General features: G+C 42.8%; 1 protein-coding gene across 1 annotated transcript in view; it reads right to left on the bottom strand.

Moving 5' to 3' along the window:
• Positions 1-21,522, bottom strand: part of DCX (doublecortin) — a 107,893-nt gene that overhangs the window by 17,047 nt on the left and 69,324 nt on the right. Inside the window, exons 4-6 of the mRNA XM_044235471.1 lie at positions 18,217-18,319; positions 15,748-15,885; positions 752-846 (exon numbers count right to left, since the gene is read on the bottom strand). Coding sequence (XP_044091406.1) covers positions 752-846; positions 15,748-15,885; positions 18,217-18,319 — 336 coding nt within the window. The remainder of the gene's footprint in view (positions 1-751; positions 847-15,747; positions 15,886-18,216; positions 18,320-21,522) is intronic.

Here is a 21,522-nt window from a genome sequence, read left to right as displayed (position 1 = left end):
GCAGAAACCACGTTCACGTGGCCTCAGGGATGAGGTTCAAGGCTGTGACCACTCCCACTCCAGATTTTCTATACAGAAGAGATTGCTGGGTGGGAATCTGCTTGAAAAGTGGGGCTAATGGGTTTACAAATTTCCCTTATTTTAGCAGGATATTGATTTGGGATGACTTGGAGGTGTCAACTGTGCCCAGGCAGGGCCAACATGGTGTATATGTTCCCTCTCCTCGGCACTGATCCAGAGTCTGCCTGGGAATGAAGCATACAGGGGGGAAACTTGGGTCTGTTCATATCTTGATGTCCAGCAAATCTAAAGGAAGTCACTCAGTGCTAACTTTCTTTAACTGCTGTCTTTGTCTCTTCTACCAACTGGTGCCTGGGGACAAAATTGCCCTCAATCTCCTCTTTGCTGTGCCTCTGAATTGGAGTGAAAAGCATTTAGCTCATCCTTCAAGACATCATTTGGGGACTCCATGAACTCAGAATAGGTATTTGGGACCTTCGTTACCTCTTCCTTTGGGGTAAGTGTAACTGGAAAAAGGTAAATGTGAGGGGTGGGCAGTCAGAGGAATAAATGAAAGTGACTGGAAATTTGGGCCCTGCTGTGATTCCCAGGGCTTCAAGCTCAAGGACCAGAGGAAGGGAAATTTTGGCCTTGATGCATTGTTGAAGTAGCTGGCTGAGCAGACCCTCACCCAGCCACTCAAAGAAGTTGGAGTGCAAAGGGGTTTAGTAAGGTATAAGAGACATAATACCTTGTGCTTCCGGAGGCTGCCAGGACTGGTGGGCGTGGAGATGGGTGACTGTTTAGACTTGGGGGTAGAGAGCTGGCTGCTGGAGGTCCCGTTTGCTAGCCCAAGGCAAGAGAAAAGGAAGGGATAAGAATCAACAGCATACAAAGGAACCAGTTTTCCTTCCCCTCCAAAGACACTAAGAACATTCAGGCAAGGTACACAGACAACCAAGTGATTTGATGAATGGAACAAAGGTGAGAAGAAACACATTCCTCAGAAAGGCCAGAACTACAATCCTCAGTTAATTAGATCCTGGAGCAGTGCAGAGCTGTAATCCTCCCACCTCTCCCTTGAGTGCTTCCAATTACAGGGCTCTGGTACTTTTCAAATCTTTCTCATATATTCATTCCCAAATTTGACCCTAACACCATCTCCAGGAGGTAGTCTGGGAACATATGATTTTGTTTCAATGTTACAAGGCAGAAAAAAAGTGAGGCAAAAGAGGTTCTGTGCCTTACCTTAAAGGGGAAGGGACAATGGGTGACTGAGACCAGGAATACATCCCCTCTGGGCAGCTGATGTGGCAGGTACAAGACAGCCCCATGGTCAGTCTCTCCCCACTCCCCCACCCACCAGGCCCCACTCTCTCTTCCCTGCCTCATCCTGGCTGAAAAGAACAGAAGGAAAGGAAAAAGAAAGGGAACTACTCAGGAAGAAGAATAAAAAAGAAATTGTGTGAGACACTAAAGGCCTGTAGACCAAGATGGGCAGAGGAGGGAATCAAAAATGAGGGAGAGAAAGAGATCAGGAGTCGAGAGGGGAGACGAGGAAGAGGAGGATAAGAGGTTAGGAGAAGAAAAGAATGAGGAAGTTTGAAACCAGGAGAAAGGCACAGAGACTGAGGAAGGCAGACAGCCATGGCCAGAGTCAGGGTGCACCCCATTTCTCTCTAGGCCAACAAAAGGCTTGAAGAGAGATGGTTAAGTATGTAACATTTTGATATTCCATTGTGTTTGCAAGTTGTTTTTATATTCCCTTTGCTAATGAGCTTTTCAAGATCTAATCATGTGAAAAAAAATGCAGTGCATGGAAATGAAACAATTAAACAGCTTTTGAATGGATTTGTGTTTAGAAATCTCATGTTAAAGTTAATTTTTTTAAAATCTAAAGACCAACATTGTTAATCAGAGATATTCTGAAACATGCTTTAAAAATAAAGGGATTTTTAAAAAATATCCCAAAGCATGTGGGGCCAGAGGGAGAGGAGTAGAGAAACAAGAAGGAAGGGCAGAAAGAGAGAGAGAGAGAGAGAGAGAGAGAACAGAAAATACTGAAAGTTAAGCAGGAGGATGGCCTGAGAATGTTGCTTAAACTATTGTATCGTGAATATTTCCTGAGGATATATAGTTCCTCTCCTCCAAATAGGATAATGTTCTCCTTAGGCTCCAGAACCTGTGTATCAACTGTAGAGATGGAAGACACACCAGTGGGGAGTTTGCTAAGTCTATCCAAGTGCAAGTAAGCTGAAAACTGGGCACATAGGTATCCACTGGCTTGAGCTGTGTATTAGTGAATGCCTCTTTCACCCACTTACGGAGAGGTCTTTCTCCCTGTCAGGGCTTCCTGAAAGTCATTCATTCATTTAGCCAGTAGTTACGGTGTGCTTTCTCTAAACCAGGCCAAGTATTAGACACTGAGGTTTTAGAGATGAGTAACTCACTTCCTGTAGTGACCCAAGCAAGAATATGGTGGGCTAAGTACTACAGCAGACCCACGCAGGGGGATTATTAGACCCCAGGGAAGAGGCTTTGAAATCAGGGGACTGGGAGGCACACAGGAGGAGGTAATGCCTGAAAAATAAAACAAAACAAAAAAAAACCCTTGAAAGATGACTCTGGAATAATGGGAGAAAAATCTGTGGAGACAGAAAGTAGATTAATGGATGCCAGGGCCTGGCCAGGGTTGAAGTGGGTAGTTGGGGAGAAATTAAAAGTGTCTGCTACTAAGTACAGAGTTTATTTTAGAGGGATAAAGGTGTTTTGGCAATTGTGGTGACCACTGCACAACTCTATGGCTAAACTAAAATCCATTGAACTGTACATTCTAAAGGAGTCAATTCTCATGTGAATTGTATCTCAATAAAGCCATTATAAAAAGATGAATTGGAACTCCTTAGGCAGAGGGAAGAAAGGGTATTCCATTTTTTTCCAGAAAGGGTATTCTAGCCTTTAAGATTGTACCAGTAGGGGAAAGGGCATGCGAGTGTAAAAGAATACTGTACATTTATAGAGTACAAATAGCTTAAAATGGCTCAAAAACAAGGTGCCAATAGTAAGTTCCAGGACATGAGATGGGAGATGACTTGGGCTGTGGGGGCCTTTTGTGGGGCCTTCTGTTTGAATTTCACTTGTGAAAGAAATCTGAGAGTGATACTCCCAATTTTGCATTTTAAAATTACTACTCCGGTTACTGTGATAAAGTTGGGGTCAGTGGGATGGGCTGAGGTAAGGGTAGAAACAAAGAGACTGGTTAGAAGACAATGCACTAGTCCAGGGGCATCTGAGTGGCTCAGTCAGTTAAGTGTCTTCCTCTTGATTTAGGCATTGGGCTCCACACTGGGCGTGGAGCGTGCTTGGGATTCTCTCTCTCCCTCTGCCCCTCCCCCACTCTCTTTAAATTCTTATTTAAAATAATTTTTTTTTAAAGAAGACATTGCATGAGTCCAGGTGAGAGGGGATGATGACTTAAAGCAATGGAGAGAGAGAGAAGGGACAAGGCAGAAGATAGAGACCTAGAGAAATAAGCTTAGAGTGTTATGTGCATGCACTGATAAGCCATGACAAGAAGAAGGTGATCTGTGCCAACCATCATGGAGATGTTGGGTGCTGGCTTGGCCAGGGCACTAGGCTTTCTGCTGAATTAAGGAAGAAGCACTGTGGAAAAGGCAGGAGTGTGTGGAGCTACAGTGGGGTACAGTAGTCCATTACAGGAAAAGGAAGGAGTTGCAAGGCCACCTACAGTGCCTGAAGGCCTCCCTAGCAGGACCTGACCTGCAGTATACAAGCTAAAGAACAATCTTGGAGGTCAGTCGGAGCTGACATAATAATGCAAGTCTTCCCAAAGAGCCCTGACCTCAGCCATGGTCTCACAGATGTGGGCATCCCTAGGTAAGTTCTGGCATTTTGTTCCGTGGGATCGATGCATCCTTTGGCAACAACGGATTGTAGTTCCCCAGCATTTGTCAGCCATGCTACACAGTGGTGGTGGCCATACTCCCTGTGTAAAAATGATCTTTTTCACCTACACTCTTATCAAACTGAGGGTGAGCCCACTGGTCTTGCCAAAATGGAGAAAATTGTGAACCACAAGCATGTCTGTAAGGGAGTTTCCACCCACTTGTTGGCCATAGACCTGCACAGACAGGTTCTTGTGCAACTTCCAGTACTTTTCTCAATATTTTTGGAAACGCTCTCCCTCAAACACTTTAGAGGTAATACATAAACCCATATGTTATCAATACCTCTCTGTCTAGTCTCTGTGTATGTGTCTATGTTGATTCTCTGCCACTCCCCGACTAATTAATCTTAAGCTACCTATAATAAAAGTCTTTATTTTGTCATCCACATTCACCAAGCATTTTGAAAATCAGTTTCTTAATACCTTAACTGCCACTCACTTCAGTGTTGGAAAATGCAAACACTTGCCCAGACTTCTTTCCCCCCACCAGATGTCCTGATGGACTAAAACCCAAAGATGGACATGAAGACATGAGAGAATGTAGACCTTACACAAGCAGATGTCAAGTCTTCACAAGCTGAAAGAGTCCCTAGGTTTACAGACTAGATTAAAAATACATTCACACGTGGGAAAATATACCTGGGAGGGTGCTATTTGATATGGACTCTAAAGCCAATTCATATAAATGTCAAGTAAGAGAAGGAGCAGGAAAAAAGTGCAAATAGCATCTGAAAAACTGTGCACGGTCTGACACTGGCCAATCCATGTGGACGGCCATGACAGTTCATTGAGACAGTGGCCAGAAATAACACCACTCCTTGACATCTGTCATTGTCCTTCATTTTTCTTTACTAAATACCCTCAGCTCTTGTCTCTGAGCTTCTAATTCTCAGCTGGAATTTGGGGATGCACGCAAGGAGACTTTGCCCCCTTTGACTTATCTTTCTCCTTTCCCTGCTCAGAACTACTGTCTTCTCTCACTATGATTACTTTTATTTCCTCAGAGTCCAAATCCTTTCATTCCTTTTTTCTCAATGTATAGGGCAGTTTTTTCTCTATATAACAAGGTACATTGAGGACTTCTTAGTCTCCTAGGCCATCTTATCAATCTTATCAATAAAACACAAGATAATATTTAGCACTTATTCAGTGTCTGATAGGCCAGCACTCATTGTGCATGCACACACCCACCTACCCATCCCCCCAAAATACAGTCTCTTTTAGTTGTATTTTCATTTCCAATGAGGAAAGAGAGGCTTGTTCCAGCTGGAGATAGTAAAGTCAGGATTTTTTTTTAAAGATTTTATTTATTTATTTGACAGACAGAAATCACAAGTAGATGGAGAGGCAGGCAGAGAGAGAGAGAGAGGGAAGCAGGCTCCCTGCTGAGCAGAGAGCCCGATGTGGGACTCGATCCCAGGACCCTGAGATCATGACCTGAGCCGAAGGCAGCGGCTTAACCCACTGAGCCACCCAGGCGCCCTAAAGTCAGGATTTGAACACACATCTCTCTGATTCCAAATCCTATATGTGTTTTGGTTTGTTTTGGTTTTTGCTCCACCACTCTTGCTTTTATAAATGAATTGCTTCTGGGACTCCTTCCTATGTCCTATGACAACTCTTCTGATGGAGGAAAGAAGGGGGCAGAAAAGTTGTGGTAGAGAAAAAAGAGAGGAATAGGACAAGGTAGAAATAGACATCAGAGCTTACATACATGTACCAGATTTTATTCTACTTACCTAGTTTAGATTAGAAAGGAGGACATTAGGAGAAGGAAGGGAAAAATGAAGGGGGGTGGGGAATCAAAGGGGGAGACAAACCATGAGAGACTTAGACTTTGGGAATCAAACTGAGGGTTTTAGAGGAGGGCAGTGGGGGGACGGGTGAGCCCGGTGATGGGTATTAAAGAGGGCACATAGTGCATGGATCACTGGGTGTTATATGCAAACAATGAATCATGGAACACTACATCAAAATTCATTTGCATACTGTATGGTAACCGGCATAACATAATAAAAAAAAAGATTAGAAAGTATTTAGCAAGAAACTTCTTTTATTTGCCAAAATGACTGGGTATGATAGACAATGTCATGAAACAGTAGCACACAGAGCAGCCAGCATGGCATGTAACTTCTGTCACACCATTACTCCCTTCAGCTGCTGTCCGTCAACTCTGCAGCACGATGGCCAGGCTTGGCTTGGCATACAGTCTTGTCTCCCTAGCTTCTCTGAATCATTATGCCTGCCTTTGCCCCAGTGCTCATCTTCAAAACCTTGGCTCTGTCAGAATGGAGCAGGATGAACCCAAACAAAAGATGGCTGGTCAGGTAACTAGGCTGACATACCTATTCACAGGGATTTATGTGTATGGTAGAAAATGGGTTCCCAGGAGTGAGGAATAAGACAGGTTGAGTTAGTTCCCAAAGAATAAGGAGAGAGTCTAATTTCTGGCATGGGCAGCCAAGGACAGAGTATGGTCACCAGGCAAGCAGTGTTGATCCTGAGCTCCTAGACTATGGATTCCCTTGTCTGGAGGCTGAATTGATCCCTGGAAATTGGGATGCAGCTGTGTGTAAGGTGGGGTTAAGTAGTCCAGGTATGGCAATTATAGAACTTTCTGGGCAGCGAGTTAGACAAGTCATTATACTTTAAGGATTCAAGTTTGGATGGCCAGAGTGGCACAGAAAAGAAAGGCGGGGGGGGGGGCTTGGCATCTACTTTTTACCCAACCTTTTCCAGGAGACCAAATTAATAATGCTCATTCACTTAGCTCTGGCTTTTCCTCCCATTCTAATCCCAACACTTGACCTCAACTCAAAATCAAGCCTATTGGTTTTGGTTGGATGTAATTTTGAAACATTGCTCACTAAAAATAACCCCAGTCTAAAAAAGAAAAAAAAGCCATGACAATAATTTAAGAGCTGTCTTAACAATTGCAGTTGTATTTCTACAATTGTTTTCAAACCATTTTACCATATATGAGTTCACGTGATTCTCCTGATAAACCCAAGAAATGATGGCCAGGAATTAGTGGTCTTCTTTTAGTATATGTGCTGCCGAAGCGAGCACAGTGGTCTCCTTTTAATCACAAGAATATAGAGGTTCAGAGAGAGTAGGACTTGCTTAAAGGGGAAAAATTGCTTATCTTCAATGGATGATGGCCTCTGGGGTTTCCACATCATATGCCTCCCACTGCAACCTTGTAGTGATTGGTTCTCTGTCTTGTCTGCTCTCATACCCTAATGTCTTGCAGGAGATTTCAATACATAATTCAGCCACTTCCTTATTTTCCTCATATTGAGATGCTCTAAATGTTCTTTCATTCCAGTTCAAACACACCCTCTTTTCTCCCTACATATACAGGGAGTTTTTCTGGAAAGCCATCCAAGTAGAACCAAGGTGGTTTCAACTTACTTCGAACAAGGCCAAGAGACAGAGCCTGTGGTTTTTACACATTCATTCCAAAAACACCCTTGGTATGGGTGTCTGGACTGGTTTAGCTAATTGTTCCTTCTCAGTGGAAAAATTGTGTCCCTATCCCCAGACCCATCCACAGGGGATGCCCAGAACTGAGGGCACAGGAATAGTTCCTCACGGATCCCAGCAGAGGGCTGGCTCCCAGGCCAAATTAAGTCACAGGTTGTGAGATACCGTCACTTGGGGAGCTGGAAGTGGAATTCTAAATCTATTTCCTATAGAGTCTTGGGCAGCACGCAGCTTTGAATCTTCTAAATCAAGAGAGAAGAATTTGCAAAACAAATATGGACACCCATTCCTGCAATATTTTGACACAGATCAATGTCCCACAAGAAGAGGACATCTGTAAGGAGGCTGCTGGAGTGCCAGGATTGTTTTCTCTGAGTTGATAATGCGGACAACATTTGTTTCCTGTTGAAGGTGGTTTTGCTGAGAGCATGTATCTGGTGGAGCAAGCCGGCTGTCTATGCTCACTACTGTTTTCATAGGGTAGAAACTAGAAAACACAGCACAGCTCTTAATCTGCAAAAAGAACACATGCTTTCGGAGTCAGTCAAGGTTCTAAATCATGGCTCAGCCTGGATATGTGTGATCTTGAGTGTTCCTTAACCTCTGTAGGTCCCCATTGCCACATCCGTAACATTTGAATGAAAAGACTGCTTAACTCAATCGTTGTTGTTTTGAGGATTACACGGCAGACTATACATGAAATCCTTAGCTAAGTGCCTTAGCACATAGAAAAGGCTTTATAATGACATCTTATTTTCTTAATACTGCCACAACTAGAAATGGAAGGACATGAATAACTATGCAACCTATAGGCACTGAGTAAGGAAACCCCCTTTTACAAGGGATGATTTATCAATCTCTACGGACAGAGGACTTTCTTTGGCTGGCAAGTCAGGCATTAGAGGACTGAAGTTTTTCCAAGTGAAGCCCATTGCTTTTTAGTTTCTGCATTTTGTTGCATTTTAATTATCCCAAAAACATTGTCCTTGCACTCAGCCCCCTGCATTTCTCTTTTTACTCTCTCAGCCATTACCATGGAGGTGATCCATGCATACTGTGTGCAGCCACTGAAGGCTCTGAAGCAGTGGGGGGAGAGGGAGGTGTCACATGATGGGAATGCATTTTAGGGTGAGAATATGGTGGCACCACACCAGATGCATCAAGGGACCGAGATTTGAAATAGAGATGCTACTTCGGAGTCTGTGGAGCAACCCTGATGTCAGGTGATAAGGGAAAGGAAGGAATTCCTGTGTGAGTGATGTGGTGATGTTACAAAGGTTCCACATCAGGAGCGTATGGTGGACTTGAAGGAGTAAAACATAGGAAGAATCTAAGATAACGTGAAGATGTTGGACCCGGGGAACAGAATAGAATTGATTCTATTGTCAGGCAGGGAGTTGGGGGAGGAAATGTTTTTGGTTTTTAGACACATTGTATTTGGTAAGTGTAAGTAGGATTGTCTGGAAGGCATTCATGGGATTAACATACGGAAGGAAGGTTGGGGCTAAAGATGTAGATTTAACAGCCGCCTCCCTATGCCATCATATGCTTTATTTATCATCTTCCCTGCGCTTTTGTTCATGCTTTTCCCACCTGTCAGAAATAATCAATTTCCTTATCAACTGAAATAACCCTCCTACAAACCCCAGTATTTCCAGGAAGACTTCCCTTAGCACTTACTGTCCTCATCTCCCATTCACTGGGCACTTAAACAAACCATTACTATTAATTCCCACTCAGCACTGTGGTGTGATGGTTAAACTGTGGACTGTGGAGCCAAATTGCCTGGCTTCAAACCCCAGTTCTCCCACCGATTAGCTGTATGGTCTTGGGCAGGTCACTTAGCTTTCATGTGCTCTAGCTTCTTCAGCTTTTTCAGCAAAATGGGGGTAATTGTGCCTACCTTGCAAGGTTGTTGTAAAGATTAAATTGGCTAATACATATAAAGTGATGAGAACAGTTGTTTGGCTCATAAGAACTATATAAATATTTGTAAGTAAATTTTTTAATCAAATTTATATATCTCCTGGTTCCCCAATTCTTAGTGACAGGGAATTTGTCTTAGTCCTTTTCCCTGTAGCACCTAGCACTACTAGGTATCGCACCCAAACTCTAGAGATTCAGTCATATTTAAACACAAGTTCCAGACTGTTGCAGGTTGATAGAACCCCTACTATAGGGAGATGGATCGACACCACCACATACCATGCCCCACAGTGTGCTCAGAGACCCCCATTATATTGCTTGCTTCAACAATTTCTTAAGTGGTTCTCCAGCGATGACGGAAATGTTGCCTTAGACGTAAGGCAGTTCTTTCACTGGAACTAGACATAAACTGTGGTTTTAGAAAGAATTAGAGTGGGTGAAAGGCAAGGGACACTTTTCTCTTCCCACAGTTTTGCCAAGGGCACCACTTCCCCTTAGAGTGACAATAGGGGAGGTGATGGAAATCTAGGACCAGGCACTGGAAACAGAGCTGCCTAATTCCTTATAGCTATGCTCGATACAGCAAAAAGAGTGACACCGAGCCCACTCCACTCCCCAGCTTCCCCACATCCCTTGCCTGGAGGTGAAGGAAGCAGAGAAGCAAGGACTAGCCAACAGAGAACTTTCTATTTACTACTCTGGAGTTTCCATACCTTGCCCTAAGGACAGTGTGAGGATTGCCTGCCTGGAAGTCAGGACAGCTGGACTCTAGCTCTTGCATGGCATTGAGAAGACTACAAGATACTGAACATCTTTACATCTTAGTCTCCCAGTCTAATTTTCCTTTCCCAACCTCATTCATGGTGCTATTATGCGTGACAGCGGAGGTGATAGACTCAGAAGTATTTTGCAAAGTGCAGAGCATCTCATCTATGTCGAAGATTATTACCTTGAGCCTCTCTTAGACAGAGAGGAAATTTATTGTGCTGTCTAGTACACTAACTACTAGTCACATGTTGCTTTTGAGCAACTGAAGCAGGACTAGCCAGAATTGAGATGTGCGCTCAGTATAAGATACAACCTGATTTTAAAGAATGGAAAATAATCTCCTTAGTTTTTTTTTTTTTTTACTTCAATTGCATGTTGAAATGATAATATTTTGGATATATTGAGTTGAATAAAATATATTATCAAAACAGATTTCACCTGTTCTTTTGACCTTTTTAACTCTGCCTATTAGAAAATTGAAAATGATCTACAAGGCTCACATTATATTTCTACTGGACAGAGTTGATCCAGATGGACACATTCAGGAAGGGCAGAACAGCCAGGTCCTTCTTTAGGCAACTCAAAGCAGCTTCCTGGGTTCAGAAGAGAAATACTCCTGGATACAATTCTCCCATGGACACCACCACCCCACCCCTGCTTCACCGCTGTTTTGTGTCCCTTGACCTCCCCTTACAAAGGCTGTATATTTTGGTAGTGAATCCATTCTTCCTTGGGGCTTTGGGAATAGGGAAGATTTGACTTTCAGGACTAGGTATGCATAGGTTGGGGGAAGGAGGGTGGGGAATATTGAATTGCTACAACAATGACTTACTGCTGAACAACAGCGAACTAATTATCACATTACAATTCTCTCAGCCTACCAGGGTTGGTAATTAGCTTCCTTGGAGGCTCCTTCAGGGAAAAAAAAAAGGCAGGGGGGTTGCAGTGGGGAGAGAGAAAGAAAAAGAAAAGATTCCTTCCCAGCAACTAGCTACTTTGTCCTTTTAATTCAATTCAGTTCAATTGGGGGTAGTTGCAAAAAAGGAAAAGTTAACACATTCATGGCTGAAATGGAAACAGCAAGAGACGGCCCAGAAAGGTCTTCCTTTCTGCAGCTCTCAGGCTGGGCTTGTCTTTTTGCCCACCAAAATGACAACTCCTGAGTTAATCCAAATGGGGATACTATACAAGCTTTCTTCAAACCCCCCAAAGGAGACCTCTGGGCTCAGATTTGATCTGCTTACCACAGTTCCCTGTCCTACTTTAAAGGCAGAAATGGCTAATGGGACTTGGATTCTAAAAGTCCATCAGCTCTACCCAGGGAGAATGAGAGCTCCTTCTATCAATATTGTATAGACAACCAAATCCTTCCTTAACCGACGTGTAGGGCTTAGCAGCAGACAGATTCCATTTGGGGTGCCCTCAGTATTGGGAGGAGTGGGAATTTAACTCAAAGGGAATAAAGTATACAGAGTTTGATTTATTCATGGGAAGAACAGAAAAAAAAAGATAACTTAAGGACCAAGGAATCAAATTATGATGCAAATTACAGACCAGATCACATCAATTTACTAAACCTCAAGACAAACCAAACCCAGATATTAACTGAACCATGAATTGCATCAAATGTACACACATATATATGGATGGATGTGTAATCGACTCATTGCTCTTATTCATTCACTAGTATTCTCTTCTGAAAGATTTGTTTTATTTTATAGCTTTAAATAAATATTTGCTTTCTCCCAATTCCATTGCTCTATTCTTCTTAAAAAATATTTGAAAATCTAGCAAACTTGTTCAAACCAGAATCAAACCTATATATTTTCTAATGAACTAGAACATCAAAACATTCCTTTAGCTGAACCTGAACTGAGCCAATGTTTCGTTTGGTTTGAGTCCCTGCTGCAGTGGAACATTTTTGGCTGTTGTTTGCCTTCAAAGGAAGGTAGTTAAAATTCCCTGGAAATGGCCTATCTTCCTTAACCTTGGGTTACTCAGGTTGAATGAAAAAAATGTGAATCCATCCCACAAGTCCCAGATCCAAGACAGACAAACTCAGGATGGAAACAGGGCAGCATTGCCATGTCCTAGAAAAGAACAGAGAATCTCAGCCCCACTCCACACCATTATTCTTCGGTTAAATGTGTATTAACCTGCCTACATCCCTTGCTGAGAGCTCAGGAATACCTTACACTTCCTGATGCAAAATTATGCATTGTCTATAGCTCATCCTTCTAGCTATTCATTTCTGATTCCGTGGAAGCTATTGCACAACTCTATAAATTGGAAATAATTGATAATACTGGAAAATGATTTTTGCCTATTAGACATGTGAATTCTGTCTTAACCAAATGGGAAACCAAGTCTTAGACAAGGTAAGAAATTTGTCCCAAGTAAAAAAGCTGGGAAATGATGTCACTGGGCCTTTCTACACAGAGGCCTCTCTCTCCTCTTCCATATCCTCTCCCCCTCCACTTTGAAGCTTGGAATGGTCCAGAGTGACATGGAGGTGGGAAGGGGAAAATGGGTATGTCAAATCCAAACCTTACCTAAAGTAATGTTTTGCCTGAGATCAGCTTTGCCCCTGTAAAATGTTCACTAAATGGATGGCCTGGACATGGCTCTAAACTGCCATGGAATGGACAAGGTCATGTTATAAAGATCCTTTTATGCATTGGGCCTCAAATCATGCAGAAGATCTCGACACATCATCTGTGATGAGCTCAAACATTCTGGAAATTGCCATTAAGGCTAGCTAGACTAGAGAGTTTGGCTTCATTTCTGTTCATGAACTATCTGAAATAAAGATTTACATTCTCTCTCATGAGAATACCACTTTGGATTTTTTGCTGATAGGGAGCAAGAGCTGTTTGTGGTTTTGGTATCTACCAAGTCAAGTCTCCTTTCCCTGCCTCAAATTGGGTTACTCTTTTTATCTTGTATGTGTGAATCTCTACTCGTTCTTTCTTTTCAGCAAGGGAGTTCTGAAGGAGCAAAAGCAGATCTTGCTTGCCTTTGTCTGGGTTGGAATCTATTATAACTCCTTTTAATTTGACAATTATCCATTGAGTCCTAATGTATTCTTTCTTGGTCTCTAGTATCTTAGAGTCAGTGAGCTACATAGTTTCTAGAAGGGAAATTCTGCAGGCAGTGCTGATGATCAATAACTTGACATATGTTTAAGCTGTGTTTAATTACAGGTGGTTGTGTTCACATGTGCTGGATAACCCACCTGGATACAGTCTGCAGAGAATCTATTGACTTCAAGCTGCTGCCGTCTCAGCATTTTTAACTAATAGGTTACGTGGTGGTTTAAAAATAGGTCCACAAATGGTTGGCAGTCTAAAAACAAGTCCACCTTCCCTCAAGAGGTGAAGACTGATTCTTCTTTCCTTGAATATGGGCCAGACTTAATGACTGCTTTTAATGAATAGACTAAAACAAAAGTGATAGTATGTGGCCTTGGAAACTAGATCATGAAAGGCACTACATATTCCTTGTTCACTCTCCTGAATCACTCTCTGGGAGAAGATCCTGCTCACGGCTTGGAAGCAGATCCCACAGTCCCCATTGAACCTTCAGATGACTGCGGCCCCCACTGACACTTTGACCTCAACTTATGACAGATCCTGAGCCAGAGGGAACTGCAAAGTTAAGCAATCCAAAATTCCTAACCCACAGAAATGATAAAATAATAAATGTTTGTTGTCTTAAGCCATTAAGCTTGGGGGTAATTTGTTTCATAGCAAGAGATAAATAATATAGATTAGAAATTGCAGAAGTGGTCAGTGATATTTTTGAAAAAAATGATTGGTTAAGCAGTTATTGCCAGAGTTTATGAATCTTGACCAAGTGTTTAAAGTCTATTTTTTTTTTGCAAAGCCCTGCCTAGAATTTGTACAAATAATTTCATTTTTAACCCAAGTGTTAAAACCTAGGTCTTCATAGAGTAACCCATATAAATTTACTTAAATAGATTCATGTGTTGTTTTGTACACTTCACCAAAATATCATCAAACACATGCACTTTTGTTCCTCTAGCAAATATTCCCTAAAAGCCAACTAAGTCTCTAGCACCACCCTGGGTGAACTAGGCACTCTTACACATCTCTTCATTCAAAAACATTATTTGAGCATTGGCTAGGACCCAGGCACTGTGCACAGCACTGAGGATACAAAATGAACAGGACATCTTGCCCTTGAGGGGCCCAGTATTTAGTCGGGGGAGGGGATAGTAGACAGGTAAATACAGACTTTACAACACAGTGTGGTGAATATTACCCCAGATACATGAAGAACATGCTCTGATAGTGCACAGAATGGGAACTATTTCTATTTGATGTGTTGAATGATGAACAGACATTTTCAAGCAGAGAGGAGTGGTCGGCTCAAGGGACGGCATTCAAGGAGCAGGGAAATGGGATGAGCAAAGACATGGAAGTATGAAAATCTCAAGCTGCCTCCTCTTCACAGTTTAGTTCCTTCTGCCCGAGGGGAAAAAAATATGGCTGGTGCTGTGCATGTTCCTGGCAGCATGAGGCCAGCAGGACAGGCTGTTTTTCTAGGCCGTGAGCATTTCAAAGCGAACAGGCTGCTCAAGCTGCCTCAAACTGAAGAAGAGAGAAAGGGCATTTGTGCTCTTTGCCCCAAAGCTCCCAGACTCCCAGGCTAGAAGAATTTTCATGGTCAGTCGAGCCTTGGGATGAAGGATGTGAGTCCTCTGGACTGTACAATTGCCTTCCCATGAAGAATTCACACTGTCTGCCCCTGACTTTACTAAGTTTCTAAACTTCAACTTCTGTGGCCTTTTACCTTTCAGATCAGTGTCACTCAAAATGTGGGTGCAAGCTTTTGCACCCAAACTTAAAAGAACACACTGCTGCTTTTCTTAAAAAAAAAAAAAAGTCAGCTGAAGTAAATGTTTGCTTAGTGGCATAATTTGCATTTGGCACAAGCTTCTAACTTGTCACGGACTGATAAATAGTTCATGCATTGGCAGTGATCCATAGACCACATTTTTTTTTGATCACTCACTATCCACTAATTAAAATCCTGTGTGACAAATCTCTGTGTTTCCTTTCAGAACCTGGCCTATGTAATTTTTTTTTTCTCATTGTGAGTATGATGCAAATGATTTCTTTTCTCTTTCTGTTTTGACTTCTACAAAGTTCAAAGTCAAATTTGAAGCTCAAGCGTGTCAACTCTGTTGACACTTCAGGGTGGCAATATTTTTTTACATTTTTGTTTTCGATTTTGATTTTCTATTTCAAGTTTATGCTTGACTTGATTATTTCCTTGACTCTGCTTTTGTGGGATGATGTTGAAGATGATGACTATGAAAACAAACATGACAATAAGCATTACAGCAAGCATGACAAAAAGGCCAGATTTCTGGTCTGAACCCATCTGAGTAGAATCGGGGGTCATTAGCTGTGTCTCCATGACTCCAAACAAGTTTGGCTGGATAGTCTCTGAACTGAGAGTGCTGGTATCATGGAGACACAATGGTGTTCATGAGGAACTCATTCCCCTGCATGCAGAGGGTGTGGGCCTCCATAAATGAAGTCAGCGTGCACAGTTAGGAGAAGAGCACTCACCGTCTTGGTCGTTACCTGAGTCAGCTGGAGACTTGCTCCGGCGCATAGGGCCGGGGCTCTTAGCTGAACTCTTCTGAGGTGTTGGAGATGCCTTTGGGCCCGCTGTGGCCGATGGGTTTCCCTTCATGACTCGGCATTCTGGTAGAAAAGAACAGACGGCGCAGTAAAGCCAGGGGAGAAACGAGCCTTTGGCATATTACCAACTTCTAGAAACTAGAATAACCAGCATGGGCCAAAGTACCCAATGGTTCAGGACTACAAGGTGGTCCTCATTGTTGGTAGGAATGATGGCCCTGAGCGAGGAGGCATGGGAGAAACTTTCAGAATTCATCTGGGCCAAGCCAGGTGTTTAAATCCCTGGATTATGGAAACAAGGGAAGAAGTTGAAAAGCAGGTTGGGTGGGTTATTAAATAGTCAACTCGATCATTTGTGGGCACCCAGGCCACGTCTTAGAATAGCACCTGTTGACATAATGAATTAATTTCCTTGAAGAAGAGATTGACAGCTCTGAGGCTGCAGCCACACAGATGAAACATTCATGAGTAATTTAAAGGAAGAAGAGGGAGTTGCCATTTACTGTTCATTTCATGCCATGTATTGTAATAGGCATATTAGGGATGTCATGTCACTTTATAACTAGGCACTAACACCACTACCACCATGCATTTGCAGATCTCTTTTTGATTTTCAATGTGCATGATCATAAATCCCTGTGTTGGTTTAATAAATCAAAGATTCAGCAGTGACTCTGTCGCTCAGAGCTTATAGAAAGCTCTTGGGTGTATAGGGGCATCTGCCAAATGTTTCTGCTACTTGCCTCAACTTCGGTCTGCCATGCTTGGGGTACCTTTCCTATGCAGGTCACTCAGAATCCCTGCTGTGGTAATTTGGGGACACTGATCGTGCTAATGCATTGGGAGAATTATCATACCTGCTTTGCTGATGAGAGTGTAAAGAGTGTGAGCCTCTTGCTTAGGGCCACGAAGCAAGGAAACAGCAGAACTAGGACTAGCAACCAAGTCTCCTGAGTCCTAATCTAGTGTTCTTTACAGTGTAGTTTTTTCAGCCTTGTGCCATGATGCTCAACATGGAACCACACGGCTAGGTAGAGGGCAGTCTTTTCTTTGGACACTTCTTTGTCACTTCCTACTTGAAGATATATTGAAATATCAATTACCCACAAAGATTAGGGAATCCTTTCTGACAAACTGAGTTTTTGGGGGGAAACTAAGTTAAGTAGAAAGCTCATTTTTGTTTGTTTTACTTCTTGTTTTGGTTGATGAACTTCAGGGATCACTGTCCAGAGCTGGAGACATAAAAGGTATAGGAAATGGGAGATATTCTGGGATTTGCTTAGCTGTTTTATGGCTATTTGTCTCTTCTCAAAGTGAACACAGCAGAAATGCCACCTCGGTCAGGGTCCTTGTCACTCGAGCTGTTGGTAAAGTCTATGTTAATACAATTCAGTTTGTTTTTCTCACATGTGTCGGGGACCGCCTCTGGCCAGGAAAATCCCCGCCATTACAATATGGCGCTTGGCTCACTGCCAGCAAAATATGCTGCAAGTGAACAACGAACTTTCTGGTGAAGCTCGCCTAAAGGAGGACATAGTCATTGGCTGTTTCAAATTTAATCAGCATAGTAATAGGACTCTCATTGGCTCTCCCCATTGCTTGGCCCCTTATTGGTCACCTTGCTCGCTGATTGGTCATGTAAACGTATATAAGTGTGTAGACTTGCGGAAATAGAGAGAGAGAAGATACATCTGAACCGGGGCTTCTTGTTGTCCTTGCGGGTCGAGGGCGACACACATGTCACCCTCATAATTGGGAAGATGTTTTGAATGTGTCTTCCCATCAGGATCATATCCTAACCTTGTTGCTGTATGAGCTAATTCACCATTAACTTCCACATGGAACTTGGACTCAAGCAAAGGGAGGTGGGCAGATGTTTACCTCCTTCCTGAGATTAACAACCTCTGGAATCTTGAGTCACAAAGCAGGGGGAATGAGGCAGCAAGCCAGATAGCAGGAAGAGGGGAAAGATTTGACACTAAGAACACAGTGGAAAATCTTTCTAAAATGGAACCATCGATATGAGCCAAGTCACTGGAGGATGTTGACTAGAAAAAAGTTATACATATAATATCCAAGTTCTGACTCCAAGTGTTCCTTCCCATAGTTTGATTGCACCTGTCAGCCCATGTGACACAATATGTGGTTCGAGAAATATGGTCATTATTGGGGATGAGAGTGAGTTTTATTGAGTTTGGAGGCTGGGAATCTGGGACATTTAGTCAACATTTCACTTAGTGACTCATGTAGCCCAACATACAGGAGAATGCATAACAATATTTGCCCTTGAGGGTCTGTGCATGGATGTTCTCTGGGCCATATGAACCCATGGAAATACTAAGGGATAGAAGGAGGGTGAACAATGGAGCAACAAAGTCCAGTGGTTGTGCTTACCATTTTCATCCAGAGAAAAGTCATCCTGAGCATAGCGAAACTTTTCAGGACCACAGGCAATAAACACATCGTCATCACCAAAGAAATCATGGAGACAGGTTACCTGTAGAGAGAGCAGAGACATTGGATTTATATGTATAATCTTGTGACAATAAACTTAGTATCATTTTGGTGGGGCGGGGAGGGGGAAGAAGCTTCACATCTGGGCCATCATATTAAGCCCCAGGGATCTTCATTTTTCAAACTACCAGGCTCATGGTCTCCATCATAACCCCCAGTGAATAAAGATACAGAGGAATGCTATTGTCTTTCCATATTGTTTTTTCATATGTCGTAGTCTTGTTTCCACTGCCTTAAGAATAACTTCAAGACTAGGGTTCCTGGGTGGCTTAGTCATTTAAGCATCTGATTCTTGATTTCAGCTCAGGTCATGATCTCAGGTTCATGAGATTGAACCCCAAGTCGGGCTCCATGTTGGGCACTGGGCCTGTTTAAGTTTCTCTCTCCCTCTCCCTCTGTCCTTCCCCACTCATGTATCTCCACTGAAGAAGAACAACAACAACAAAAAAATTTCAAGACCATGTCCAAAGGGAATGTCTCTGTTTTTGAATAAAGGTTCACAAGTATCTGGCCCCGCAAATGTTACTTTTCTCAGAGCTTCAAAGACAAAGCTCCTAGCCCAACTCTGGGGCCAAAGGTGTAAGCCAAATCAGATGAGAAAGTTCTTCTGAGCCACATAGACAGACCCTCTGGCTGACCAAAATGTGGAAGTTCCTCTCTTCATCTCCATGAGTTTTGAAAGAAGGGTATCATTTCCTTACAGATTTGGACCCAGGAAATTGGAATTTTGCTAAAAATAGATCAAGAACATGGATGTGGCCCAGAACACCATTCCTCCCTCAAGAACAAGGGGGAAAGCTGCCCTGACCACTTAAAAATTAATCAAGAGCAATGAGTCCCCATAGGTTTGAGGCTCTGCTGGTAAAGCCATGTTCCCAGGATCCTTCCTGCCCTCTAGTGCCCTATGCATTGCTGCTTCTCCACAACAGAGTGATAGTCTCCCTAACCCGTTTTCTGTACAAAGAAATGAGGGTCCCTGGGAAAGTATGCTCCTCCCTGCAGTTTCTCCACTTCTCAGCTTCCTAATTACATCTGATAATTAGTCCAGCACACCAGGGAAATCCCAGGAGAAACCATAGAGTCAAAACATTCTTATCCCAATCCTTAACTTGAAAGTGTTCAAAGCTCCCAATTGTTCTAAGCTACCCATTCAAGCTGCCAGCAATGGCTTTCCAAAGGCAGTGCTCACAAACTAATAACAGCTTTCTCGGGGCAGAGAGCAATATTTCACATTTGAAAAAATGTTTATATTAGTAACATCATCCCCCACCCAGGGTCTATTCTATCCTTGCCCACCCAGCCAAGATGATTGCAAGATTTACACAAAGTGAGAGATGCTTAGATTATCCCCATTATCTCAGCCTCCCAATCATCCAGGAGATGCCAAGATAAGGGAGAGAGACTTGGAGGATTGCCAGTGTTGCTCCCATTAAGCCTCTTTCCAGCCCTGAGTCCTGACCTCATCAAACAGGCCAACATCCTTCTTCAACCCACTTGTCCCTCACCCATTCATCCTGTGATCACATAATGACAATTAAGAGCTACCACTAACTGAATACTTATTTTGTGACAGGCAGTCTGCTAAGTACTTCCAAATCTTTCATCTCATTTTACTCCCACCCCAAATTCTAGAGGTTGATATTATCCTCATCATTGTCTCAAAGATGAGAAAACTGAGGCCCAGAGACAATACATGGATGACTCAGGTGGAAAGTAATGAAGCTGAACAAAAGCAGATCCATCCAACTCCAAAGACTGTGCTTTGGGCCATGCAGTAATACAAAGTACTCATGCATAGTTCAGGCACTGGGGAGACACAGATGTGTAAGCCTCAGTCCATGACTTCATGGAGCTCACAGTCTGATGGAGTGAGATACTCAACAGAGTGCCATGAATGCTAGGATGTAGCATCTCAATGTAGTGTCATGAATACTAGGATAGGAGTATCTGTAGGTACCGTGGGAACTTCTTAGTACCATATCCAAATGACACAGTTACTGGCTGGCACTGTTAGTTCAGTCAGCATCCTCCAAATTGCCCTGGTGGCAAATCCAATGACAGAAGTTACATGGCTTTGCACCCTGCTGCCGACTCCAACTGATATCTTGGACCTTGGCTCAAGAAAATATGAAGCCCCTGGGGCGCCTGGGTGGCTCAGTGGTTTAGGCCTCTGCCTTCAGCTCGGGTCATGATCTCAGGGTCCTGGGATCGAGCCCCATGTCAGGCCTGCTTCCCCCTTCTCTCTCTCTGCCTGCCTCTCTTCCTACTTGTGATCTCTCTCTATTAAATAAATAATCTATAAAAAAATCATTTAAAAAAAAAAAGAAAAAAGAAAATCTGAAGCCCCTAATTCTGATACATTGTGTGTCTCCAAACTGTTTACCGCCTGGTGCCTCCTTGACCCTGAAGATCTCTGCAAAGTCCCCGTGCTCAAGGTTGGCCCTGGACCTGACTTAAGTTTTAGTTATGGGTTTAGGGAAACCTCATCCTTGAGTATCCCTCTGGTAGTAGCCTCCAGGAAGTAGCACTTTGTTTCAAGACCTGCCTATATTCTTATGAGTATTCCCCTCATCCTTCCCAAGTTTCCTGAATCTAACAATCAAGTTTATCCCTTTTTCTATATCTCTCCATGGTTCCTGGTGGAGTGCTTATCACATAGTGAGAATTCAGCAAGGGCTGTTTTTGCCTCAACCAAATGTAAAGAAAATAAGACGCAGACTTTGTAAGGACATACAAAGGCAAAAAAGTTGGAACAGAAAAGAAATTTTGTGTTGGCAGACAACAGGAGCTAACATTGAAAGGTTTTGAAAGGTAACACTAATACACAAATTTAGGAATAATGATTATACATTCAGAAGTTCTTCTTTGCAGAAATATGCTAATTAGCTTGAAAATTTAGATGAAATGAATGATTTTAAAGGAAAATGTAAATAATGAGAGTGACTCAAGAAGAACTAGAAAAATTTCAACCAACAACTAGCCATGAAAAGAATTGAGCAAACGCTTTAAAAGTCCACCCTGCCCCAAAAAGGCACCAGAACATTCATTTTGGAGGTGTTTGTGGAAATTGCTTCCCAAGAAGGAAATCCAAAAGCTCAAAAAGCAGTCATTGCAGTGACACGCCATGATATCCTACTGTAAGACAACAAAGCCCTCACAGATTGCTCTGGGGGTTGCTGTTACCAT

Source organism: Neovison vison, chromosome X, assembly GCF_020171115.1.
Source record: "Neovison vison isolate M4711 chromosome X, ASM_NN_V1, whole genome shotgun sequence".
In the NCBI taxonomy this organism is placed as follows: domain Eukaryota; kingdom Metazoa; phylum Chordata; class Mammalia; order Carnivora; family Mustelidae; genus Neogale; species Neogale vison.
Note: the sequence above shows the minus strand (reverse complement) of the source record. Positions and strands in the feature narration are given on the sequence as shown.